Source organism: Gopherus flavomarginatus, chromosome 15 (genome assembly GCF_025201925.1).
Source record: "Gopherus flavomarginatus isolate rGopFla2 chromosome 15, rGopFla2.mat.asm, whole genome shotgun sequence".
NCBI lineage: Eukaryota > Metazoa > Chordata > Testudines > Testudinidae > Gopherus > Gopherus flavomarginatus.
In genome coordinates, this window is record NC_066631.1 from 10219267 (window position 1) to 10246874 (window position 27608).

General features: G+C 48.3%; 1 protein-coding gene across 2 annotated transcripts in view; it reads left to right on the top strand.

The window, feature by feature from the left end:
• SRRM4 (serine/arginine repetitive matrix 4) overlaps positions 1 to 27608 on the top strand; it is a 148338-nt gene that overhangs the window by 90340 nt on the left and 30390 nt on the right. The window contains exons 2-3 of one of the 2 annotated variants that reach the window (XM_050924139.1): positions 15854 to 16000; positions 26044 to 26130. In XM_050924139.1, coding sequence (XP_050780096.1) covers positions 15854 to 16000; positions 26044 to 26130 — 234 coding nt within the window. The remainder of the gene's footprint in view (positions 1 to 15853; positions 16001 to 26043; positions 26131 to 27608) is intronic. The other variant, XM_050924140.1, reaches the window with a different exon arrangement.

Consider the following 27608-nt stretch of genomic DNA (forward strand, 5'->3'; position numbering starts at 1 on the left):
CCCCTTTGCATGCTACAGCCTCGCCCTCTTCCCGTGAAATCCATTCCTTCTGCTTTAATGCCTTCCCTCAAGTGGTATGAAATAACCTAGGTATGGGACATGTTTGTGCTCATCTGTAATTGTTGACCTGTGTTGTGTTGCACACAACCCTAGACAAAGGACGGATTCTGGGTGAGAGCAAAGCAGAGCACAAGGCAGGATTTGTAATCACGGCAGCTCCACTGAGGCATCTCATGCCTACCATGAAACAACTCCTCTGCACCGTGACCCTCCAGCCCTAGTCCTTGGCTCGCTGCATATATACTGGCAGCTGGAGGTACCACATCGGGCCAGGCTGCAGGGCCAGGGGTTGAGGTGTGGATACATACCCACTCGAGACTAGGCTCAGATGGCCAGATTCAGTTCACTTGTGTCCCAAGCCAGAAGTGAACCAAATTGAATTTAACAGTAGAAACCATCCGGATTGGTGGATCCAACTTTCCAAGATGGGCTCCTAGACAGCCTCTGCATCCTGTATGCGAAGGAAGGGCATCAGAGGCCTGATACAGGTACTGAACCTCTTCAGCTCCCATGGGCTTCAGCTAGAGCTGATGGACTCGGCCGTTCTGGCAGTCAGACCCTCGGCATTGTCTGTAAAGCTGCAGCACTTTAATGATCTTAAACTGCCTTAGTTAAGCTGGGGCATTCCCCTGTATGGACACTCTGACATCAGTTTTAAACCAGGCTTATCCAGAGTGTCCATGCAGGTTTGTGTACCGATTGTGACAGAATAGGTGTTTAACTGATTTAAAGCTAAATGAGTGGGTGAAACTTTGCATATAAACAAGGCTTAAAGTGTAGGGACGGTACCAACCCTTCCCCCACCCCCCCAAAAAACCCTGTCTGAAGTTCTGCTCTAACTAGGAAACCTTTGCCTACTGTTAGCCACAATCTCCACTGCTGGAGAGGACATGGTGGGGACAGCTGAGCCTAAATTAAGTGATGCGATGTCAGACTCCGTCTAGCCTCCCTGCGCCTGTGATTGATTCCTCCTCCTCTGGTGAATTGTAACGTCCGTCCAAGTGAAGGCGCCATCAAGGGTTGCACTGAAGAGCATGGATGTACCTGGGAATGTCTGGCAGGCTCTCTCTCTCTCTGGATCAAGCCCAACTGTCTGCGCAGCGCGGTTAGCTTGACTGCAGCGATCCCGGAGGCTGCTGACATGTTTATCTCCTCTAGCAGTTTCCATCTATGTTTTTTATACTGAGACCTTTACTCCTCCACAATGGTGCGAAGGAGGCCGCGGCACGTCACGGCTGAAGGAACGGAGCTACTTGAACCTGCCCGGTCCCTATTGTGAAAGCCCATCGGAGAGCCCGCACAGGCAGAGCCGTGTGTGTGGAAGGAGAGAGGCAGGCTGATGCCCTGATAAAGATAAAAAGCTTCAGGAACCCCACAATCCCCGTGTAATGGGCCTGGTTTTTAAAAGGTAGCTACACGCCGCGGCGGAGGAGAGCGTGAAGGCATGAATCAGGATCAACACGCTGCCATTTCATTCAGGAGCCTGCGCTGTCGTTTAGAAACTGCCACTTCGGTGGGACTCCCTGCGCAACCCCAACCCCATCACCCTGTGGTTACAGATGCTTCTCCTTCAAGGTGCAGCAGCTTGTTTGGCATCCCAAGGAGAGAAGGCAGTGGAGGGACCGGAGCTACAAGGGGGCCAGTTAACTGACAGACTCCCTATGTCGCTCACTGCAGGATGGATATGGAGTAGGGTACTAATGGGCTGGGGGAACCCCTCCACAAGTGGGTGCTGCTGGGAAAAAATACTACTGATCAGCTTCAGGCTCTAGCCAGACCATTAACCCAGAACCAAGAGCCTGTAGAACTGCAGTCAGGTAGCTGTCTAGGAACTGTTCCCATCTGGATCTTCCTGTAGCTTTTCACATAGGCATCTATCAGTCTTGATCATTTCCCACATGTATCTCCTGTCTGTCTGGTTCATATCAGTCTAGCTCATTCATAAAGCACCCAACACCATAGCAACTCACGTTGCAATAACCTACTTGTCTTTTGCAGATGGTTTTGACATATTCGTTATTGGCCTTTGGGATCAGTCAGGTCACCCCTAATGCTTGGGTTGGATTTTTGTTTTTAATCACTTGATTCAGCTGGTCTGTCTCTTCCTCCCGCGTTAGCACTGGACTGCCTGCCCCAATGTGATCTGTTTTCCTTGCCACTCTTTGACTATGAGTGTCAGGGTTCTGCAAAATATTTGAGCATCAGCTTCAAACGCCTTGAAATTTTGCAGTTAGTTTTTCATAAAATTGATCTTATTATACACACACACACACAATCACCAAATAGTTCTGAAGTTTCATGCTTTTCTTGCTCCAATTTAGGAATGTATTTTAATGCCCATGAGTCACTTGCATGCTAAAGTGCTCCTATTTCAGTGTTTTGTTCTGCCAAAGATACTCCTGTAGGAAACAACCATAGCAAATGTCACATGTGGATGACAAAAATTCATTTAAAAAGCACAAATTTTGGGCTGTGAATTGGCTGGTATTAGAGATTTTTAATTATGAAATGGCATGAACCTTGGCTAGCTTTGCCTTACAGTTTTTCCCCACCTGATTGGCTCCACCTACTGGCAGGATGGGAACATTGAAAGTGCGGTTTAACCATTCTGGGTCGGAAGTGCTTTCCCAAAGGCAGGTCTCTAAATGAGCCTGGGACCTTTCTGAGGTAGCAGGTTGCATGCTGGACATTTTGTATCCGAGGAAGGCCTTGGTGAAATCAGTTGCTGGCTGTGTGCAGGCTACTGTGGTGCAAACAAGTGGCCCAAGACCCACTGGCCTGCCATGGCTACGTAATAAGCACTGGTTTCTGTAGAGGGGTTGGTTGATTGTTTTTGTGCATCCGAGAAAAAAATGCCAAATAGAAATGGAGACACTCGCATCCCAAACAGCCACAGCTCTGTTTGCTAGCCAGCTAACAGGCTCTATTCTCTGTGATGCTAAGGAGTGCAAGAGACTAGGGTTAGCAATGACTTAGGGGGTGCTAGTGTTACTCCTTGTGTGTTTGGAGGCTGGAAATGTTGCGGGGGAAGGGGAGGAAGGGCAATGGGCAATTTTGCCCACCCTGTTGCATGACCTTTGAGGGATAGGTGTGGGCATAAATAAGGACTAAGATAGACAGGCAGAGGCACCAAGCAGCTCTGGATGTTCTGTTACCCAGGCAGGTATCTAGGGTCAGAAATATAAAACCAGCCCAATCCTGTAAGGTGCTGAGTGCCCTCAGTTCCCTATGAAGTTAAATGGTGTTAAAAGAAACAAGCACCGCACAGAAGTGCCCAGCATCTTGCAGGCTCAGACCCCCCAGTATGGCTTAAAACCCAGTAGCCCACCCCTCCATGACTTGGACTAACCCCAACTCTCTAGTCACGGTAGATGAGGCAGGCGATCAGTCCTATAGTGCTGAGCCCGGCATAGCTCAGATGACAGTACCTTGGGCATGTAATCAACCCAAAATGGGTGTGTTTGTTCATGACACTCCCAGCACGGGAGGGAAAAGTCCACTGTGCATGTGAGGCTTCCCATTAGGTCACACTCAAAGGGCCTGAGGTTGGGCTGCTCTTTGTGCTGAAGGGCAGTTTTGTGCTGCCAGAGCAGGGCGGCCCAGCGGGCAATGTACTCACCAGGGATTCCGGGGTTCTGTGGGGGTTCTGTGCCCAGCTCTGCTGCCAATCTCCTGTGTAACTCTGGGCACCTCTCTGTGCCTCCGTTTGCCCTCCCACTGGTCTCTTAGCCTGCAAGCTTCCCAGGACAGGGATTGTCTCTTGCTATGTGTCTGAATGGCACCTGGCACAATGGGCCCCCGGCTGCGGTTAGGGCACATCTGTAATACAAAGCATAATAACTGCAGGGAGGGTGGGTTGGTTCAAATCCAGCGGCACCTGCTGTTGCTTCTGGAGCACTACTTTCCTATCCGAAACCTCTGGCTGCAAGGTACCTGCTGCTAACATCCACATGGAATCCTAACTGCCGTACATGAAAATGCCCAGTGCATGACTTAGCATTGTGAGGCACGATAGCCATGCCATCTTCTCCTTGTTATGAGCGATCCACGCTATTCCACCCGCGGTGCCGGCAAGGCCCCAGTCAGCTGGCTCTACTCATTCCCCATTTTCCCCCGAAAGGCTGTGTGACCATAGCAAGATCTCTGATGGTTGGCTGTGTGGTGTTTTCTCCTTGATTTCGTTTTTGACGAGAAGGGGAGAAGTCTTGTGATAATCCTCTCCGGTAAGATTAAGCTTTCATGTTAAATTGCACCTGCTTTTACATCACAGAGATGAAAGACTAACAGGTGACCCCTCAAAAAAAATTAAATTGACATCTCCAGAGCTTGATCCAAAGGGATTACCAGTGAGTTTAGTGCTTTAGAGGATATCCAGTGTTCATCAGATGAGACTGTTTGGTTGAAATTAAGCCAGCCTTTGATGGGATTGGAGGATAATTATTTCCATCAATAATTACTCCTAAGCCCAGAGGAAATATTGCATAGCTTGTTCCAGGATAGTAGTCCTTGGCTGCCTCGAGGCCAAGTAAGAATTAACCCTTGGAAACAAAACAAAACAAAATCCTATTAGTCTCAACCGGAGCTTCGATACTAAGATTCCTGCTCCCCATAACCTGAGAAAAGCAGCTCCGGATCCCTCACAGTACAGCAGATGAGATATGTATCGTCGTGCCAGCTGGAGACCTTTTTGTGCTGACAATGCACTAAAGAACAGTTCCTGCACAATGATGGGCCAAGACTACTAGTCAAGCCCACTTCCGTAGTTCGCATAAGCCTCACTACAAATGGACCCTGCCCGGCGCATGTTTGGGAACATGCAAAACGATCAGTAAGTTCTCCCGCATGATGTGTCGTGTAACTAATCCATCTGGAGAGGGGTTCCACAGGTCACCAGTTGTGGAAAGCTGGTAATTGATCCTAATGATTGAGCTCAAAAGGCAGGCAGCAAGTTTTGAAAAGGGGCTCAGAAAAGGTCACAAGCTAATTATTTTGAGCAAATCTAGCAATTATCCATGTGTCTTTGCTGGCAGTTAAAAAATAATGGTGATGCTGGGAGAGACCTAGAGCTTCATTGCAAGTAGACGAGTAGAACTGAAGGCCAGACAGGACCATGTGATCATCCTGAACAGGGGCGGCTCCAGGCACCAGCATGCCAAGCGCGTGCTTGGGGTGGCAAGCCACGGGGGGCGCTCTGCTAGTCGCTGCAAGGGCGGCAGGCAGGCTGCCTTCAGCGGCTTGCCTGCGGAGGGTCCGCTGCTCCCGTTGCTTCAGCAGACCTCCCGCAGGCGTCCCTGCGGAGTGTCTGCTGGTCTCTCGGCTTCGGCAGACCCTCCGCAGGCATGCCACCATGCTTGGGGTGGTAAAATTCCTAGAGCCACCCCTGATCCTGAATAATACAAGCCAGAGAATTTCATCCAGTTACCCATCTATTGGACCCAGGAACCTGTCCTTGGCTAAACATACCTTCCATAAAGGCATCCAGGTGTGATTTGATGACACCAAGAGGTGGAGAAAATCACCACTTCCCTTGGTAGTTTGCGCCAGCGGTTCATCACGCTCCCTGTTAAAACTGTGTTTCTAATTTGAATTTGTCTGGCTTTAACTTGCAGCCACTGGTTCTTGCTCTGCCTTTTGCCACTAGATTAAAGAGCCCTTTAGTAGCTGGGATTTTCTCTCTGTGAAGGTACTTACCCACCTTGATCAAATCACCTCTTGATCTTCTTTTGACAAGCTAAACATACTACCTTTGCCATACGATGTGGAGCCAGGAGCGCTGACCCAGCCCCATGCATGGTGCACGCATCACCCAGCTTGGCTCCTTCTATCAGGGTTCACGCAGATGCCATTCCAGGAGACCACAGAGGTTTCATCTAGGTTCTTCTCCTTCCCAGTGTCATTTCTCAGCACAGTCAGGCTCTTCTCCCCCCCGAGGAGGAGTTCTGAAAACCTGGGGACCGACCCTGTTAGAGAGACTGTGAGATTAGGATCAGACTGAATATGGATGGCAGACTATCTCACCTCATCTACTGTGGGGCTCCTACACCTTCCTCTGATGCTGGCTGCTGTCAGAGAGAGGACACTGGACTAGATGGGCTCTGTGTCTGCTCCACCATCAATGTGCAGTGTGTGTGTGTGTGTGTGTGTGTAGTGACAGACCCAGACCAGTGGGGTACAGGAGTCTGGTAGAGGGCAAATATACTGGTCACTGGCTGAGTAGTTTTCTGTTCCCTGAGTGACCAGAGCAAGGGCTGCACTACACTAATCAGGAACCTGCTAGAAACAATTAAGACAGGCAGGATAATTAAGACACCTGGAGCCAATTAAGAAACTGCTAGAATCAATTAGGACAGGCAGGCTAATCAGGGCACCTGAGTTTAAAAAGGACCTCACTTCAGTTTATGGTGTGCATGTGAGGAGCTGGGAGTGAGAAGACATATTGCTGGAAGACTGAGGAGTACAAGCATTATCAGGCACCAGGAGAAAGGTCCTGTGGTGAGGATAAAGAAATTGTTGGAAGGAGGCCATGGGGAAGTAGCCCAGGGAGTTGTAGCTGTCATGCAGCTGTACCAGGAGGCACTCTAGACAGCTGCAGTCCACAGGGCCCTGGGCTGGAACCCGAAGTAGAGGGAGGGCCTGGGTTCCCTCCAAACCTCCCAACTCCTGATCAAACACAAGAAGAATTGACCTGGACTGTGGTTTCTACCAGAGGGGAAGGTTTCTGGACTGTTTCCCGACCCACAGGGTGAATCTGTGAGGTGAGCAAATCCACCAATAAGAGTGGGACCCACCAAAGTAGAGGAGGAACTTTGTCACTATATCTATATCTATATATGTTCCCTTTCCCTCTTATACTTAAAGATTAAAGAGATCGTAGGGCTGGCTGAAAGTTGGTAATTAGTTTCCAGGTGAAATTTAATTTTTTTCTTTAATTATTCTTGGATTCTTTTAAAAAAATCATTGAATTAATATGGAAAATGTTGTGCCAAATCAGAAATTCATTTGAATCAAAATGAAAAATGTGAGGTTTTCTCCCTCCTGAACATTTTTCCCCAAGGAAAGAGGGAAGAAAAGAGTTGGGGGAAGAACCCCCGCCCCCAAAAAAGCCCAGAAAATGTTTCATATTGAATTAGAACAATTCTTCATTTTGTTTCAATGAAGAATTGGGAAGAATTCAAACAATCTAAACATTTTTCACAGAAAACTTTCAGATCATTTGTAAAGACACATTTTTTTTGTTGTTTGAAAAAAAGGCCCTTGGATGAAAAGATTTCAGCTGGGTCTAGTAAACAGGCAGGAGGGTCAGCCACCTGTTGGACAGACAGACACATTTTGGGGGCCTCCCTACTACACACCCCTTCTTCCCAGGTACCACCAGTTAATGCTTATGTGGCTGTGCCTTAAATTCTGCCTGACCCTATCACCACATCCCCTTTCCCACTTTTCCTTCCCCTTTGTACCCTGCTTGGGTGGGTTGTTGCTTTCACTTGTCCTTTTTGAGCCCCACCCCGTTGTGAAATGACACGGGTCTGGCCAGTTGTGCAGTTGGTGAAAAGAAAACTCTTGAATTCTAGCATGTAACAAAGGCTGACTTGGTTCAGGATATAACTTTTGGGTTACGTTCCAGTACCGTGTGGAGTAGCTGCTGTCAGCAACTGAATGGTATTGCATTGCACTGCTCTTTACTTCCTTTTCTTCCCCTGTCTGGGACGAGTGTTCTCCCATCAAGTGCCAGGCTGGGAGCCAGCCTCTCTGTCTCCTCCCACTCTGCCTCTCTCCTGATGGAGGAACTGATTTGATTTAGAGGCCTCCTTCTCACAGCTTTCAAAACCAACTCTCTGCTGAAGACAGCAAGTAAGAGCGTGTGTGGGAGGGAGGGGACAGATTTGTAAAAGGACAACACCAGTACAGCTAACCCTAAGTGTCCACAACTCATGAATCGCATCCCCCCAAATCATGAGAGTGGTGTCAAAATAACCATTTTTTTTAAAATTGGGGTTCTTTTCCTTGGGCCTTTGTTTGCTGAGCCCTTAGGGAACACTTAGATCTGTCTTTTGCAGCATTGCTCTGCAGCTGTGAAGACTAGAAACTTTTTTTTAAATTAAAGTTGAGCTTCTTACCTGATCACATGCCTCTGGGAGCTGGGGCTTTATGGAAAACATCACGAGCTTCATGATAAAATGGCAAGAGTTGGCAGCAGTATCTGGTGATGTCAGACTTCAAACTCCCCCTGGATCCTTCAGCTAGCTCTGTGAGTGAAGGAAGTGTAGGGCTGTGTGTGTGATATACCCCCTGCACCCATTCTTGTGTCCCCTCCATGTGCGACACCCTGGGCTGTCTTTTCCCTGGAGAGGAATGCCCTACCAGTCAGACTGCCAGACGTGGAAGGGAACAGCAAATTCTCATTTCCCCCTCCTTCATGTGCTGTGATGGGGCTGGAGGCACGCAGCCCGCGGGCTCTAGTGACTTGGGTGTATTGTAAGATCATTCTGCAGTGCATTGCATGTACAACTCCCCTCAACCTGCACCCACCCCCTCCCCCATCATCTTCTTTGTAAATCCCCATTCAGCCACACCAGTCCCTGCAGATCCATTGCCCCTCCTGGAGCAGGGACACACAGGAGCAGCAGGGGCCCTTGCAAGTGGCTCCCTCCCACAGTCGCCTTCCCTCCAGCTTCTACAGAACAGCCTTTCTCCCCTCGCCTGAGAGCACGAGCTGGGGCTGGTTCCACACGGGTGGGGCAGAAGGTAGCTCTCACTGCCTGTAACCATTTCTAGCCCCCCCATGTCTGATGGGGTGTAGGTATCAGGCATGGTGCAAAACCCACCGAAGTCAAGGCGAGTCTTTCCATGGACTGCAATTGGCGTTCGGGGTCAGGTCCCTGGTCAATAATGTGCTATGGGAGGCTAGTGTCTCTGAGAGCTGTTCCACCATCCCCTCACCCCACTGCTCACCCAGCGCTGAGCCATAGCACCCAGGCCACTACGGAGTGAGAGGACCATCGGCATACTCTCAGCTGCATCCATCCCATTTCAGAGCTGCCCTTTGCCCTCTGGCTTTACCTCCACACTAGCCAGACTTCCTGTCAACTTCACCAGTCACGTCCCCCACATCCAGGTCAGGATGGAAAGTTTATAAGCTGGTTTTATTTATTTGAGTAACGCTACAGGTGAAACCAGTGAAATCATGTTTATGGCACCTCTTCCTGCTGTGGTTTACCGCTCTTTCTTCATCTTTCCAGGCTTTGAAATAAACATCTTAGGGGCCTTATAACATACTATCTTTCCTCAGGAGTGTTGCTGTTTGGGGGCCAACAGAACCCCCTTGTCCTCCCCCAAACTGAGCCCGGCTGCTTCGCATGGTCCTGAGGCCGACACAGCTTCACTGCTCTCACTCTGGTTTTCATCCAGCTGGGCCCAGGCTCCTCGTACCCAGCACAGCTCTGTAAGTGCCAGCACCTGAGCATTTCCACCAGTGCAACCGATGGCAGATGGTCTGCCCAGCATGGAGGTGCAACCCCATGACCCCCACTCTCCTGGAGGGCCAGGAGCCAGCTGTACAGCCCAGAGAGGGGGCCAGGCCGGGGATGCTGACTCCCCCCAGCATAGCTCCAATGCAGCCCTGTCCCCACTTCACCCCAGAGCCAGCGGGGGAGGGCAGCAATGAATATTCCCATAGGTCCAGCTGTCCCTGCAGACACAGGCTGCGCAATTGGCCTGGCCTCTGCTCCCGTGGGTTAACTGAGTGCAGTGGCTTTGGTGCTCAAGTCTCCATGCTCCATTTGCTAGCGTTGAAACCACTGAGTTTCATACGGTTTCCAGCCCAGACTGTTCAGTGACTAGGTGCCCCTGAAACTCAGTCCATCCTGAGATCAGCTGGGTCACCCAGGGTTACCCACCTGCCCCCGTTTTGGGATCTTTAACAAAATACAAAACCATGTAAGTTTCACCTAGTCCATCACTTAAGTTTCACATGGGCTCAACTAGTGCAGAGCTGATCACAAAGTCCTGTTTCAGCGTAGGTCCTACCAACACCTGGGCCAGGGGTGGGGGCTTTAAAAGTTCTTGGTAACCAAATAGTATTTCTTTTGGTTTGGGGTTTAGAATGCAAGACTTTCTCTGCCAGCTGGTGAGAACTTCAAAGCCAGCTGCATTTTTCAACTGAAACTACAGCAATTGATTGTGTGTCCTTTTAGGATGCTCTGTGTAGAAGCCAGTTGGGATAGATTTGAAAGAGTCTGTTTTTGGCAGCATTGATAAGGTACCTTCACCTCCGCCATTCTTCTCAATTCCACTCCTCCTGTGCACACATGCAAGTGTGTTGTTAAAATGTATGCCATGTTCTGAGTTCAGCCACAGTTCAGCGGGGTCACAATAAACTCGAGAGTGTAACGGCTGGCAGTGACTCCAGTTGGGAATACACAGCTAAGGCAGTGGTGAGGAGCTGTCAGTTCACAAAGCAATGCGGCTCAAGAGAGTGGTGGGGGTGGGAAGGGAAAGTCATGACCTATGGTCCATTATGGTTATGTCAAACGTAAATTGTAAATTCCAAGTTGCTGACAGGCCCCAAGAATTGTCTTGACTGTGTCTTGTCTGAATCCAAGACGTAAAGATTTCATTAAGCAGCCAAGACACGCAGGAACTATTCATATTGACACAGCAGAATATTTGCTTTTTCCTTTGTTTCGTTTCTTACCTGGCAGGGACATGGCAAGCCATGTTCCCTGCTCTTGCCCACCCAGGGCCCAAGCTGTAGCCACCTCTCTTGATTAAGCAGATATTAGAAACACTGAATTGCCCAAGCCAATTGGGCTAGCAAGGAGCTGTGGGTCATCTGCTCCCCCTTGATTTTTACTGGCAGCCTGCTGCCTGGGGCAGCTTCCTGCCCTGGCGTAGAAGAATGATTGTTTGAACACCTGATGGCAAAGAACGGTGCATCAGTTTACAGCAGGTTAACTTGCGTGTAAACAGTCTAGGGGCTGAATTTTTCCATGTGCAGCTTGATTACATGCAGGAAAACTTCCTCTGGTTTGGTTACAATATCTATTGTCCTGAAGTACTAGGAATTGGGAGGAGACATAAATATTACATCAACAGATCATTCTTTCTGTAATAATTAATGCTACCCACAGGCTACTGTCCTGAAAGCCCCAGCGCTGAAATCTTCTAGTTCTTATTGTGCAGGAATGGCACTGGACAGTGGCAGTGCAAGCTTCCCTAAACTGTCTCATCTCCAGCTGGAGATCCCATCTTTTCTTCCAATGGCTGCCAACAGTCAGCCAGGCCACTGATCATTGCCTACTGCCCTATGGCTTTTGGTAACGTGTCCGTTATCCTTATGCATATTACCCATTAACATCCGCCCTGCGCCCATGGTGAGAGACACTGGACAGACACAGAAGAAGGGCCATGGTCTCCACAAGGTAGATGATTAATGTAAGAAAAATGTCAACAGGTGCTTAGAGCCATTCTGCTGTGCAGAGTGGCTCATGACCATGAGTGCCTGCCTCAGGGCAGTGTCAAAACCAGCACAGACACCCCACACGGTGTGGTCGAGGACTCGATTTCACCAAGCCAGTGACAAATGGGAATTCCTGGATCACTGTAACAGTCTTACCATGGAGCCTCAGGCAGTCCCCTTAGGCCATGTCTTTACTACCACTTTTGTCTGCAAAACTTACGCTGCACAGCCCTGAGCAAAAACACACCCCTGAGCATCATAAGTTTCACCAGCATAAGTGGCAGCATGCACAGCGCTGTGTCGATGGCAGAGCTTCTCCTGCTGACATAGCCACCACCCCTTGTTGGGGGGTGGCTCAATTATACCGAGGGGAGAGTTCTCCTGTCAGCATAGAGCGGCTGCACAAGAGGTCTCACAGTGGTGCAGCTGCATCAGTACAGCTGTTTCACTGAAAGCTCTCTAGTGTAGACACGGCCTTGGACTCTCCAGTTTATCCTGCCACCCAGACAAACTGGGCTTAGTGATAAATGGGCACCTGCACCAAAAATCACGCTACATTCAGGCTGCTTCCAGTCTCAAGAGACCAGCCACTTACCCCCAGATCAGTCACTACCCTGGATCTTACATCAAAGGCAACACCGGGGGCCAGTCCTGTGATAAATTGTTTAGAGGTTCATTAACTAGGAAAACGGAATAAGAGAATTATTTTCAGGTTAATGCAAGCAAACATACACATACCAATGAGTTACCCTCTAAATGCTCTAGCCTCTGTTTGCCAGAAGCTTGGAATGAGCGACAAGGGATGGATCATCTGTACTGTTCATTACCTCGGGGGCACCTGGCACTCGCCGCTGTCGGAAGACAGGATACTGAACTAGATGGACCTTTGGTCTCACCCAGTAGGGCCATTCTTATGTTCTTAAATCCTAAGAGTGACAGAATTGTAGTGATCTGTCAATTCCAAGTGTCTTTCAGGACAGACCCCGCAGGCAGCCCCCAGGGATCTCTGGCTTCAGTTTAGAGTCTCTCACCATTCAGAGTTCAAACAGCCAAAAAGACGCAGTTTCTTCTAGCAGGGATTTTTATCCCTTCTCCCAGAGTTCAAGATGATGGGACAAGTTCATGTGCATGTCTCCTCTTCATGGGTGGGAGTGGGGAGTAATGCAATCAACAAAGTCTTTTGTCCTCTGACGTTACCCAATGGTTTGTCTGGTGTCTGGTGGCCTTCTTTTGTTGGGGAGGAGATAACACTTGCTGTGGCAAACTGGTATTTCACACCAGCTAATGCATCACTCCTGACTGGGAGGTTTGCAGTTCCAGAGCAAACTCTTAACACTTAAATCTCTTAAATATATATAATGGACTATAGATATAAGTGAGATTCATGCATGCAGCATTTCATAGAGTCTAAATGCATTATTGTAAGACTAATACCTGTTCTGAGGAAAACTAACATCCAGGTGACCTAGTCTGGTCTCCAGATATGAGGCTGTCAGTTCTTAGCTCATGCCTGCAGTCTGGGCAAGATCATCACAGTTACATTTTCTATTGTCACTGAATTGCCCCCAACCATCCGTCCACCTGCACCTCGTCCCGGGGCCCCAGCCAGCCTGATACACCACTCCCACCTCAGGGGCTGACCCAAAGCCCCTTGAAATAGACGGGAAGGCTCATAACTTCAAGGGGACCTGGCATCCTCTTGCACCCTGTTCACCCCCTTCCCCCCCCAGGACTATGCGCCTGGAAGACAGCTCTGCAGAACAAGAGCGGCCCCTTCCTGGAAGGTTAAATGGAAGCATTTGCTTGGAATGAGGAGTTGATGCTGATGGCATTTTAGCAATATTAGGCCATCGCTGGTGCTCATGGCAGGACCATGGCCCGGACTCTCCCTTTCCTGCTCCATCCCCTGGCTGCTTGTGTCCTGCTTCATTCGGGGAGTCTCTTTGGATCTGTCAGGGCTGGGGGACTGTGCTGGCCACACTGCTGCCCTCAGACATGCCAGCGGGGTAGGGAAGAGGGGGTGCCAACCAAGCCTCCAGAGCGGGAACACTGGGTTGTGCAGTATGGCAGGTTGGCCAGCAGAGCTTGGAGCTAGAAGCAACTGGAATGAGAGTGCACAGCCCGCCTGCTGGGATCATGCTCCATATTGCTGAGGGGTTTGGTGGCTACTGCATTAGTGTGTGATTGTTTGGACCTGCTTTTCCCTTCTCCTGCCGGCTGTTTTCCTTCTCGTTCTACCTGTTAAACGAGCCGTCGCCAGGCTGCAGTCTCCCAGCCTCGGTCTCTAAGTGCTTGTGGCAGCTCTTGCGTGAAAGCAGATGGAAACGTGTCTGCGTCATGCTGGAGCCAGACTTCAGACAAGTGTTTTCTTGAGTCTCGTTTGAACATTGATTGTTTCCTGTGACACACAAGCGACTGGGAACAGAATTCTCTCCACCTAAGCCCCGTGCAGCTTTAATGGGAGGTGACGGTGTCCTGAGAGCTGTGTGTAATCCCAGAGCCGTCTCCTCCCATTCTGCTAGCTGCTATTTCTCCCATCCAGAGCTTTAGGTGGGTGGGGTGGAAGCTCCCCTCTGAATGGCGGGTAGAGGGGCAGCCATCTCCAGGCTGGGAATGGGCTTCCCAGTATTTCCTACTGCTTCTCCTACAGCAGCTCCTCGGTGGCTGGTCCCCTGTGCTGCCCACCCACCTCGGTGGCTGGTGCCCTGTCCCATCCCCACCACACTCTGGCGGCTGACACACATACTCCTGGCTCAGGTGTCTCCATAAGGACCCATGGTGGCTGGACTGCGCTGGGCCCAGGAGTCATAGAATCATAGAATATCAGAGTTGGAAGGGACCTCAGCAGGTCATCTAATCCAACCTCCTGCTCAAAGCAGGACCAGCCCCTACTAAGTTATCGCAGCCAGGGCTTTCTCAAGCCTGACCTTAAAAACCTCTAAGGAAGGAGGTTCCACCACCTCTCTAGGGAACCGATTCCAGTGCTTCACCACCCTCCTAGTGAAAAAGTTTTTCCTAATATCCAACCTAGACTTCCCCCACTGCAACGTGAGACCATTACGCCTTGTTCTGTCATCTGGTACCACTGAGAACAGTCTTGATCATCTTCTTTGGAACTCCCTTTCAGGTAGTTGAAAGAAGCTATCAAATCCCCCCTCATTCTTCTCTTCTGCAGACTAAACAATCCCAGTTCCCACAGCCTCTCCTCATAAGTCATATGCTCCGGCCCCCTAATCATTTTTGTTGCCCTCTGCTGGACTATTCCCAATTTTTCTACAGCCTTCTTGTAGTGTGGGGCCCAAAACTGGACGCAGTACTCTAGATGAGGCCTCACCAATGCTGAATAGAAGGGAATTATCACGTCCCTTGATCTGCTGGCAATGCCCCTATTTATACAGCCCAAAATGCCGTTAGCCCTCTTGGCAACAAGGGCACACTGTTGACTCATATCCAGCTTCTTGTCCACTGTAACCCCTAGGTCCTTTTCTGTAGAACTGCTGCCTAGCCACTCGGTCCCTAGTCTGTAGCAGTGCATGGGATTCTTCTGTCCTAAGTGCAGGACTCTGCACTTGTCCTTGTTGAACCTCATCAAGTTTCTTTTGGCCCAATCTTCTCATTTGTCTAGTTCCCTCTGTATCCTATCCCTACCCTCCAGCATATCTACCACTCCTCCCAGTTTAGTGGCATCCGCAAACTTGAGTCCAACCTGTGCCTTGGTAGCTGGCCTAATGTTATGTGCCGCCGTGGCTGCTCCTTCCCCACCAGGTCCTGTTCTGACTTCTATGAGCTACTGAGGGGGTGAAAAACAAGTGGGGGGACAGAAACCTAGATCTACCCCTCCCCAGTGTTTCCATTGCAGGGGCGCTAGCCCACTCCACAGCCCAGTTCCACCACCCCGGGCTCTAGGTGCATATGAATCTCTACAAACCACCAATCCACCCAGAGCCCATGTCAGCCTCTTTCCCACCGAGTATCCCTTTCAACCCATCTCCCTGACAGAGCTTGGGAGCAACGGCCTCCTGTTGTGGCCTGAAAGCCAGTGGATGACTCTTGGCAAGTCTCTTCATCTCTCTGGGCCTCAGTTCCCCATCTGTTAAATGGGAAACTTCTTTCCTTTCACCCACCCTCTGCTTCACCATTTCGACTGTAAGCCCTGTGGGGTAGGGTCAGTCTCCCTGTTTGTTTGAACAGTGCCAAGCACCGGGAGGCTGTGGTCTCTGGTGGAGCATCTGTGCGCTAGCGTAACACACACATTAATGGCTCTAGTCCTTCAGACAAGGTGACTTCCCAGGAGAACGGCCCCTCATTGCTCTGTTTCTCTGATCTGTTGCCCAGCAGCGAGACACCGAGCTGCCTGTCATGCCCAACGGAGGAGAGACACTTGGAAAAGCCGAGTGGAACCGCAGCTCAGGAAGCCTCCAGCACCAATGGCTGTGTGAAAGAAAAGGACAGCAGACAGTACGCCCATCACAGATCCCGCAGGTAAGGTCCCAGCTGGGAGCAGTGGCTAAAGCAGTGGGGTGAAGTTTTGTGTGTGTGGGGGGGTACATAGCCATCTTCCTAACCCCCCTGCAGGATCCCCGCAATCTCCATTGAATCTCATGTGTCTCCATTGACTCTCCTGTGAGAGTCTACGACAGTCGAGTCGCTCCATTAACTCACCCAGCAGAGCTCCCTGCCCTCCCCCCCTCCAATAACCTGTTTTTCCTATCCCACTCTGACAGCGATGGCTTCACACCTGCTTCTGAGGCACAGACCCTTATTAGCTCAGTTCCACTAATGCACACAGGCCCGCCGCCCCCAGGAGCTTCAGTCTTCCCCTTGTGGCAGCAGAGTTTCTGCAGTGTCACCCACACTTGCTACACTGCCTCTCCGCCCCCAGGACGCTGCAGCAGCCACGGGCCCCCTCTTCCAAAATGGCTGCCTGCAGCGGGCACTTCAGTGAACGTGCATCCAAGCAGTGGATGGCCTCCATTTCAAACTGGTTTTAGAACACGGTGGCCACACCCATGGTTCTGGCCTGAGCCCTCCCTGCCTCCCACCCACACAGGGCCAGGCTGACGTCCCCCACATGGGTCTGGCCCCAGCCTCCCCCATCATGTCCCCCACATGCAGGGCTGCCCGAGGCCACCCTTGCCAGCCCATGCGCAGGGCCACCTGAGGTCCCCCTCTGGCTGCTGCGTGCGGGGCAGGTCAGCCAGCCTGAGACACTCTCCCTAGACCTCCCTCTAGCACAGGGCTGGCGTAGCCACTTGTTCCCCCACACACACCGCACGTTCCTCCATGCCCCACTAGGAGTCCCGCCCCACTAGGAGTCCCACCCCACTTATTTGGCCAAACTGTGCATGTGTCCAGTTTGCTCTTGCCAGCTGACGCTTAGTTAGTAAGCACAAACAGGACACATGCTCAGTTTTGCCTGAAAAGATGGGACGGCTGGGACAAAACGGGACATATGGTCACCTTAGCTTAGAACGGGTTTGAAGGCAGGCCACCTGCCAGCATCCCAGTACTCTGCTGTGGATGGTGGAGGTGCTAGCCGTGGAGACTCACCATAAGAGATTCCCTTCTGCCCATGCCTAGATCACAGACCAACAGCACAGGGCTTGTTAGGGCAGAGGTTCTTTATCAATTCTTCCTTAACTTGGGGTGGTTTGAAAGGGGAAAAATGAATCAAAAGTTTATAAATGATGTGAACAGCCTTTCCAAGCCCTGCCTGTTAAATTATCGCTGGGATTAAAGCTGATCCGTTTGGTTAAAGCTGCTAGAGACATAGAGAGAGAGAGAAAGCACATTTCATATCTTCAGATTTCAAGCTAACCAGCGCAATAATCTGAAGTGTATTTTTAATTAGACTTTGATGACAATCAGAAAGAAACAATTCAAGTCGGATGAACTCAGGGAGAAAGTTTCTACATCAAAGACAAAAGAAGTTATCTGCAGAAACCAGGAAGGGCTCTACAAGAATCTGCATGGGGCTGAGGGGAGGAGGTTAAAGTTTCATTCTCCTGTTGTCCTCTAGGCCATGGAGGTGCCAGAACTGAAAAACTGGATAAGCTGTCAAGAGGCAATGGAAAGGACTGAAAACCGAATAGCCGCATTTTCAGAGGTGCTGAGCAGTCACAGCTCCTACTGAAATAAATTAGGTCATGAATATACATGAAAGAACATGGAAGCAGAGTGGATGAGTGTTTAATTATTAAAACCCTGGACTGGGGGCTTAGGGGATCTGAGATCAATTCCCAACTCTGCTACAGACTCATTGGGTGACCTTGGCCAAGTCATTTAATCTTTCTGGGCCTTAGTCCCTAATCAGTAAAATGGAAATAGAAATACTTCTATCTATTTAGGCTGTAAGTTCCTTGGGGTAGGATCTATTTCTCACTATATATCTACAATGGGGCTGTAATCTCAGCTGAGGTCCCTAGGTGTTACCATAAAAAACAGCAGTCATTTATGTTGGATTGTTGTTAAGGTGGGTGCTATATGGGTGTTAGTCCCTCCTGACTGAAGATCTGGCCAGAGCTTTCAAGGGGACCCAAAGATTGCCCAGATATTACAGGTTAATAACTGGGGCAGGTATTAATTTTTTCCTGCTCAGATTTCCCCCCTCCTTCCCTGGCAGAATTGATGTTCAGGCAGCAGAGAACGCCTCCTGGAATCTGTCCCAAAGCTGTCATCACACTGGTTATTTTGCCTGCTTCTCTGCTGAGTTTGTGATTCCCGTCCCTGTCCAGAGCCAGATGTTTCAGTGAAGGAACATGGGAGTTGCCAATCCAGGACAAGCCATTGGTCATTCTAGACTCGGGGACCCTGCCAATCAGTGCCCCTTGGGCTAGTTAGTGAGGCTTGTGCCACATCTGTGGCAATAGCAAGCTGGGAGGGGCCACATGCCATCTTGGTTGGTGGTAAAGTCAGCTCTTGCAAGCCGCCATGTCTGGGGTGGTTTGCTATGGGAAGGGGAGATGTCCAGCATAAACCCAGACATGGCAGGAGGTGGCGCTGCTGATGCAGTAGGCAGAGCTCTCTCCAGGGGCACCTGAAGTGGGCAGGGCCTGGGGCAGGATGCTCTACTACAAAGTAGAGACCTTGGCGGACCAGTCTCCTCCCCGAACCTCAACCACCTTCCTTCCCGCATTACTCTGGCCATTGGCACAAAAGTAGAAGCCACCTACCGGAGTAGCTGGTATGCCTTCAGCTTCCCAATACTAGGGCCAGGCCATGGTGCTGGGGAGTGATTCCAGGAGGATCCCAGCACACAGCCTCTGACTGGGCCTGCTTTGGATGGTGGAGTTTTGTGCCTTCTTGCTCTAAGGTCAGTGTGAGAATTATCTGGGCTTGGGGAGCGAGAGCAAAGCCCAGCGTGTGAAGCAAGTGGGCTTTCAGGTAGAGAGTCCATGATCAGCAGGACTGCGGTGGGAGGGAGATTCCAGGGGCCTGATGAAGCAAGGGGCTGTGAAAGAGTATGCGGAAAGGGGGGATGTCAAATGGGGGAGCTGAATTTCAAGAAAGCTTTGGCGCAATGTTAGGAAAGGCCAGAGCAGGTTGGAGCCATGCTTCAGCTAGCCCAGCATCCTGTCTCCAGCAGTGGCCAGCACCTGATGTTTCAGAGGAAACATTCAGAGACCGTTACAGAATAATGCCCACAGAGGGTGTTGTTTCCTAACCCCTGGCAGTTAGGGATTGGCCATGCCATGACACGTGAGGCTCTGATGGAGGATCTCTGAGGGTGTGAGTCTTCTGAAAATCCTCCCAGGAGGAAAGCCAGCAAGATGAAGCTTTAAACAGGAGGACCGATTATATTCTCTGGCCTCAGTTGTGCAGGAAGTCAGACTAGCTGATGCAGTGGTCCCTTCTGGCCTTCACATCTATGAATCTCCATTAAAGATCAGGAAAGGGGAAGAGATGGGGTGTAACTCCATCACCGTACTGCAGCTTTCCATTTCTAAGGAGCCTGCTGCTCTGTTTGCAGAGGCAGCTGCCATGTTGTGAGGCAGAGGTGATGCAGCATGTTAGAATGACCCACCGTGCTCTCTCTGGACACCTTACTTTTGTTCTTCTTTGGTTTGTTATTTTTCTTCATCTCCGATAAGTTGCTGACCCTGAAAGTGTATGGTTTTCTCTTGGCATGAGGTGAAATGTAATGGGCAGATAAAAGGAAGACACTTACGGCAAAAAAATTAGGGAAGAAAACCAATCTGAGCACTATTTTCATAGAATTTGGGCAATACAGCACAGGAGGGAATTGGCTTGTGATGATAAGAAGTCCTTCTGCATCTGCATGAAAACAATGTCTGAGTTTGAAGAAAGACAGGGATCCTCCTCAAGATGACATTTCTTTTACGTTAACACAGATAAAGGGCTCATCAAGCCTGTTACCAAGAAGGCAGTGTGCCACGTCTCCTAATGAATCTTCCACTGGATCTTTGAATTACTTGAGAGGCAAAAAAGCAAGAGAAGAAATATTTAAATGCTAATTGGAGGATGCAATGTGATTCCATCCCCCTTTCTGTTCTGCAACAGAGGGACATGATGGTTGTTACCTTGCAAAAAAGCTTGTTCATCCGCCTCTAAAAAGCAGTGTGCTGACCCAGAACCAGGCTGAAAAGAACTAGTGGTTTCAAGTGATTGGGACTGATTCTGCTCCCCATTATACCGGTGTAAATCAGGAATCCATCCACCAAGCCCAGTGTCCAGGGAACAGGTTGGAAAAGGGAAAAGGATGATGGAAAGGAAGAATGTTTCCTGGAATGGGATGGAAAGCTGATAGATCTCAAAAGGGCCTAGGAACAGGAGCTGGGATCTGACCTCTCACGGGGAATTGTGGTGCATGTCGTTTCTCTATTTTGATGCAACAATGGATGAAGGGCACCTGAGGCAGGCTACCAAACCACATCCTCAGAGATCCACCATCAAAGCCTCCCTCCAAATGGTCTCTGTCACAGGACTGGCCCCTTTAAGAGGGAGTGGGGTCCAGTGTACCTGTGACTGAGCCTGCTGCCCAGCTGGGCTCAAGGGAAGGCTCCTAGGCCCTGTAAAAAGGGAGACAGACAGCAGGCTGGGACAGTTGGCTGTCCACTGACCTCTCCACTAATTCTGGATTCCATGCTTTGCTAGCAGGGGGCACTACAAGGCAGACACATCATATGACAGTCTCCTTTCTCTCAGGCCAAAATTGCTGACCCACATCAACAAAACAGCCTCCCCTGGGTCTCGCAGTGTGGGTTCTGTTGTCTGTTTGGGCTGCAGGCTCTTCAGGCCAGGGGTGGTTTCCCCCTCTGTCTTTGTACTGAACAAAAAAACAAGTGCCATTCTCTCTAGGGCGGTATGAAACCAAATGCCCCAAGCATGGGTCTGGGATGCAACATGCACCTGGCCATTTGCAGCTCTCCAATACCCAAGGGAATTTGTCACAAAGGCAGAGGTGCTGAATTTCTCTGCCGTGGATGTGGCAGCCTTCATTGGCTATTCTAACTTGTGTGGTGTTGCTGTGTGCTGTTCAACATTTGCTACCCATTACCACAGAGGTGGCTGCATTTCAGGGGATGGTGAAGCGATCCTGTAATTAGAGACCTAGTGGTTAGCAGATGCCTGGTGTTTAGTGTGGTATCAAGGTGCTGGGAAAATGGCATAAAGCAAGAGTAAATTCGAAGGATTCTATTGTCTACCCTCCATCAGAATGTGGTGTTAGCCTAGACTTGGCTTGCTAACTTTTTAGTAGTTTAGGCCTAGACTGTACCATATTTACACGTGTTGAGTGGTATTTAATTGTGCAATTAGAACCGCCAAAATAAACACTATTATTATTATTATTATTATTATTATTATTATTTATTATCTCAATGCCTGGAGCCCCATTAAAGATCACAAACACATGGTGAGAGGCAGACCCTGACCTGAAAAACTTATAAACAGAAAAGAGAGGGTGGGGAAGAGAAGGGCATTATCCCCATTTTACAGATGGGGAACTGAGGCCCAGAGAGTTTAAGGCCAGATCTTCAAAGGTAGTAAGGTGGCTTGAGATTTAGACACCTAAGAACATAATAACGGCTGTACTGGGTTAGACCAATGGTCCATCCAGCCCAGTATCCTGTCTTCTGACAGTGGCCAATGACAGGTGCTTTAGAATGAATGAACAGAACAGGTCGTCATCAAGTGATCAATTCCCTGTCGCCCATTCCCAGCTTCTGACAAAGAGAGGCTAGGGACACTTCAGAGCACGGTTTTGCATCCCTGCCCATGCTAGCTACTAGCCATTGCTGGACCTATTCTCCATGAACTTATCTAGTTCTTTTTTGAACCCTGTTATACCCTTGGCCTTCACAACATCCTCTGGCGAAGAGTTCCACAGGTTGACTATACATTGTGTGAAGATATACTTCCTTTTGTTTGTTTTAAACCTACTGCCTATTAATTCTCATGTTATGAGAAGGAGTAAATAACACTTCTCTATTTACTTTCTCCACACCCCTCATGATTTTATAGACCTCTATCACATCCCCCATTCGCCATCTCTTTTCCAAGCTGAAAAGTCCCAGTTTTATTAATCTCTCTTCATATGAAATCTCCTCCATACCCCTAATCATTTTTGTTGCCCTTTTCTGTACCCTTTCCAATTCCCATATATCTTTTTTGAGATGGGGCAACCAGATCTGCACTCAGTATTCAAGATGTGGGCGCATCATGGATTTATATAGAGGAATATGATATTTTCTGTTTTATTATCAATCCTTTTCCTAATGATTCCCAACATTCTGCTAACTTTTTTTAATGCCGCTGCACATTGAGTGAATGTTTTCAGAGAATGATCCACAATGACTCCCAAGATCTCTTTCTTGAGCAGTCACAGCTAACTTAGACTCCATCGTTTTATATGTATAGTGGGGATTATGTTTTCCAATGTGCATTACTTTGCATTTATCAACATTGAATTTCATCTGCCATTTTGTTGCCCAGTCACCCAGTTTTATGAGATTCCTTTGTAACTCTTCCCAATCTACTTTGGAATTAACTATTTTGAGTAGTTTTGTATCATCTGCAAATTTTGCCGCCTCACTGTTTAGTCATTAGATAATTTACGAATATGTTGAACAGTACTGATTCCAGTACAGACCACAGAGGGACACCACTATTTACCTCCCTCCATTCTGAGAACTGACCATTGTGACAGACCCAGGCCAGTGGGGTACAGGAGTCTGGTAGAGGGCAAATATACTGGTCACTGGATGAATAGTTTTCTGTTCCCTGAGCAGAGGCTGCACTAGATTAATCAGGAACCTGCTAGAACTAATCAGCCTGTCTGCCTTAATTGGAACACCTGCAGCCAATCAAGGCAGGCTAATCAAGGCACCTGGGTTTAAAAAGTTGCTCACTCCGGTCAAGGGGGGGAGAGCCAGAGGAGAGGAAGTGCGTGTGAGGAGCTGGGAGCAAGAGGCGCAAGGAGCTGAAAGTGAGAGGGTGTGCTGCTGGAGCATTAAGGATTACAAGCGTTATCAGACACCAGGAGGAAGGTCCTGTGGTGAGGATAAAGAAGGTGTTTGGAGGAGGTCATAGGGAAGTAGCCCAGGGAGGTGTAGCTGTCATGCAGCTGTTACAGGAGGCACTATAGACAGCTGCAAGCCACAGGGCCCTGGGCTGGAATCCGGAGTAGAGGGCAGGCCCGGGTTTCCCCTAAAACCTTCCAACTCCTGATCAGACACAGGAGAAGTTGACCCAGACTGTGGGGAAGATCACTGAGGTGAGCAAACTCTGCCGATAAGTGCAGGACCCACCAAGGTAGAGGAGGAACTTTGTCACACCATTTATTCCTATCTTGGTTTCCTATCTTTTAACCAGGTCCCAATCCATGAGAGGACTTTCCCTCTTATCCCATGACAGCTTACTTTGTTTAAGAGCCTTTAGTGAGGGACTTTGTCAAAGACTTTCTGAAAATCTGAGTACACTGTATCCCATTGTCCACATGCTATTTGACTCCCTCAAAGATTTCTAGTAGATTGTTGAGACATGATTTCCCTTTACAAAAACCATGTTGACGCTTCCCCAACAAATCATGTTCATCTATGTGTCTGATCATTCTGTTCTTTACTATAGTTTCAATCAATTTGCCTGGTACTGAATTTGAGCTTACAGGCCTGTAAGTGCTGGGCTCACCTCTGGAGCCTTTAAAAAAATTGGCATCACATTAGCTATCCTCCAGTCATCTGGTACAGAAGCTGATTTAAATGATAGGTTACATACCACAATTAATAGTTCTGCAATTTCACATTTGAGTTCCTTTAGAACTCTTGGGTGAATACCATCTGGTCCTGGAGACTGATTACTGTTTCATTTACCAATTTGTTCCAAACCCTCCTCTAATGACACCTCAATCTGGGACAGTTCCTCAGATCTGTCACCTAAGAAGAATGGCTCAGGTTTGGGAATCTCCCTCACATCCTCAGCCGGGAAGACCGATACAAAGAACTCATTTAGTTTCTCTACCATGGCTCTATCTTCCTTGAGTGCTCCTTTAGCATCTTGACCATCCAGTGGCCCCACCAGTTGTTTAACAGGCTTCCTGCTTCTGATGTACTTAAAAACATTTTTTGCTGTTACTTTTGGAGTCTTCAGCTAGCTGTTCTTCACATTCTTTTTTTGCCTTCCATACGTCCCTACACCTACATACCTTTGAGACTCTGGACCTGATTGACTTGCCCACAGTCACCTAGGCTCAGCCAGGAATTGAACACACATCTCCTGAGGCACGGGACTGTGCTTTCCTTCCTGTTATGGAATAGAGGGCGCCTCAGTCGTGAGTAAGGGTAGCAGATGCTGGCCCCCTTTCAGCAGTGATAGTCTGGCTCCAGGTAGCTATGTAACTAGAAGATTGCTGCTCTCCTGATGCTGGCCAGAGTAATATATCTGTGATGGGACCCATTTCTCCATGTTAAAATAAACTAGTGAGCAGATAACTTGGGAGGCCGGAGAGGGAGGGGCATTCTGCTTGCTACACATTTACCACCTGAGCCCTGGCAATGAAGGAGAGTTTCTTTACACGTTCCAAAAATACTTTACTGTTCAGTTATTCATGGCTCATGAGCAAAACATTAGCATCACAGTTAGTTTTGTAGGGCTATAAAAAAGTGTATTAAGAAAACTAAACAATTGGCTTTTTATGGTAGCGTCATTTTGGTAGTAATTCAAGCCCTAGATAAGACCGATTCTACCCTGGGCCCTGTAAAGTGCAGTGAAAGCCCTGAATGTAAATCAGTGACAGCTGCAGAACAGCTCCTCCCCCTCCCTCTGCAGCCTTGTCGTTCTAAATATCTTCATGCTCTGATAATGTCCATGTACCAAGACTTTGTTGTTAATACTTGTCCTTAGCTCCTATTCTGGTTCTGCATCTGAGGATCTCAAAGCACTTTCCAAATAGTAACTAAGTCTCATAACATCCCTTTGACACAGGTGTTCTCTGATTTTACAAATGGGGAAACTGAGGCACAGAAGCATGCAAGCAAATGTATCCACTAATTTTGGAGGCCTCAATTTTAGGGTTCCCAAACTGCAACACTCTCCCTCCTGTCTTTCAGTAGCTGTAAACACCTGCAAATCCACTTGACCTCTAGGGATGCTCAGCACTTCTGAAAATCAGCCGTCTGCTGTGTGGAATTTCCAGAAGTGCTCAGGGTTGGCTTAGCTGTGTGCCAATCATCACTAAGCACATTTGAAAATCCCATTCCATGTGACTGGACCAAGGTGTCACTGGGGGTCAGTGACAGAGCCAGGAATACAACCCAGGAAACCTGACTCATTATCACTTGCTTTACTCACTAGACAGCACTTCCTCCCTTCCTAAGAATGTTTGGTTTGCTTAACGGATAACCGCAAATTAACTGTCATAGTTTAAATTAAGTGCCCCAAATTCATTTAACTACAGTATTTGCATTTAATTTAAACATAATGAGATTATGTGCTGTATGTTCCAAAATGTAAAAAAAAATTACCCAGGAACATATTTTTCTGAGGTTTAACAACTGTATAAGAGAGATATATCTCATTATACTACCATAACACCTCAATAAATAAGTTTTTGTAGTCAGCTGCTGTTTAACATACATTAACTCTTATTAAATTTAGAGAAATGTATCTAGTTGCCTTAATTATTGTATGCGAATTAAATGCCAATTAATTATTTAAAACGTATTTACTGAGGGTAACAAAACTTATAAATCCGTTACGGAGCTGTTAACCTCGATAAATATTTTTAAAATAATCAACTGGCATGTGAGTAACATACAGCAACTATCTCATTATATATATATATTAAATCCCGAGAGGAGACAGTTAATTTAAAGCATGACCAAATTGCTCATGACATGGTAATTAAGCATTTACCCTGCATTATAGATCTGCCATGAAACCCAATCTTTCATGGTACAGCAGAAAGATTCAGAAAATGTCCTTCAATCAGGACTATCTGGGAATTGAGGAAGTGGATGGAAACAAGATTGATTGACATGGGTCAACTGATTGTCCTTTTTTCTCTCAAGCCCCTCACACGATGAGGAGTACACGCCACCACCCCCATCCCGGGGGAAGAAAAAGAAAAAGAAATCCACACGTAAGAAGAGGAGGAGGTGAGTTCAAAGAGGGGGAAGCCCCACAGACCAGTGGCTGCTCAGATCCCAGACAAAGGGAAAATATCTCCCAGGCTAGGTGACAGCTGGGAGAGCATGTGATCCTATGGGAAAGACGATGTTAGCTCCTAGGAAGGAAGGGAATTTTTAGCCTGGTTCCAGGAGGTATAACTAGAAGCAGTGGGGTGAAATCAAGAGAAAAAAGCTGAATATCAAGTTAAATATCCCGACAGTGAAATCTGTTAAGCCATGGAATAGCCTCCCTAAGAGAAAACAGGGGAAGACCCTTCTCATGGGACTTTTAAAACTAGACTGGGCTGGACACTAGGAAATGGATCAGAGGGCACAATTCTGCACTAAGCACCCATAAAGGGCTATAGCCCCAGACCCACAAACGTATGTGGACTCCTAACTTACAAAGATTTCAAATTAAGTGCAAATTAAGAGCGTGCCCCTGTGTTTTTTGCCTATCTAATCTCATATTACTTTCAGCTGGACTTCATGGTGCATGTTCTATTCTGTTAAGGTCATTCTACCAGGCCCATCACCAGGGCGTCTGAACACCTTGATTTTATCATAGCAGGACTCAGACCCATAACCTTAAGCCAGCAACTACAGGGCAGGGCTGTGCTGCCAGGACCTAAAGCTCAGGCATAAGCTGTGTGTGAAAAATCAGTGCCAGGAGGTGGCAGCCGTGCAAAGCTGTGGCAGCTCCGGCAGCCTTGAAATGGGGAAATTCCACCCAGCACACTCAGCTGCAGTAACACCTGCTGAAATAAATGTGATGTCTTCATTGCAATCAAACCAGGCAGAAATCCAGAGCCTGGGTTTGCATTTCAACATATTGCTAGAGGGGAAGAGTCCCCTGATAAAAAAAAAAAAGGCCAGGAGGAGCTGTGAAAAAATAAATCTGCTTTTCAGAACTGTCATTCTCTGACTGTCTACAAACATAGCAAACCACGGCAGTGTGGGCTAGATGAAATGACTATAAAGTGGGGGCGCAACTGGTTGAAAGACCTTACTCAAGGAGTAGTTACCAGTGGTTCACACTCAAACTGGGAGGACATATCTAGTGGGGTCCCACACATCAGTCCTGAGTCTGGTACTAGTCAACATTTCCATTAATGACTTGGATAATGGAGTAGAGAGTATGCTTCTAAAATCTGCAGCTGATGCCAAGCTAGGAGGGGTTGCAAACACTTTGGAGGACAGGATTGGAATTCTTGATCTTGACGAATTGAAGAATTGGTCTGAAATCAACAAGATGACATTCCCAGGTAGCGTGTGAGATGACATTCAATAAAGAGTGCACAGTTACAAAATGGGGAATAACTGGCTAGGCTGTAGTACTTCTAAAAAGGATCTGGAGATTATAATGGTTCACAGATTGAATATGAGTCAGCAACATGGTGCACTCACGAAAAAGGCTAATATCATTCTGGGGCATTTTAACCGGCGTGTCATATGTTAAGATATGG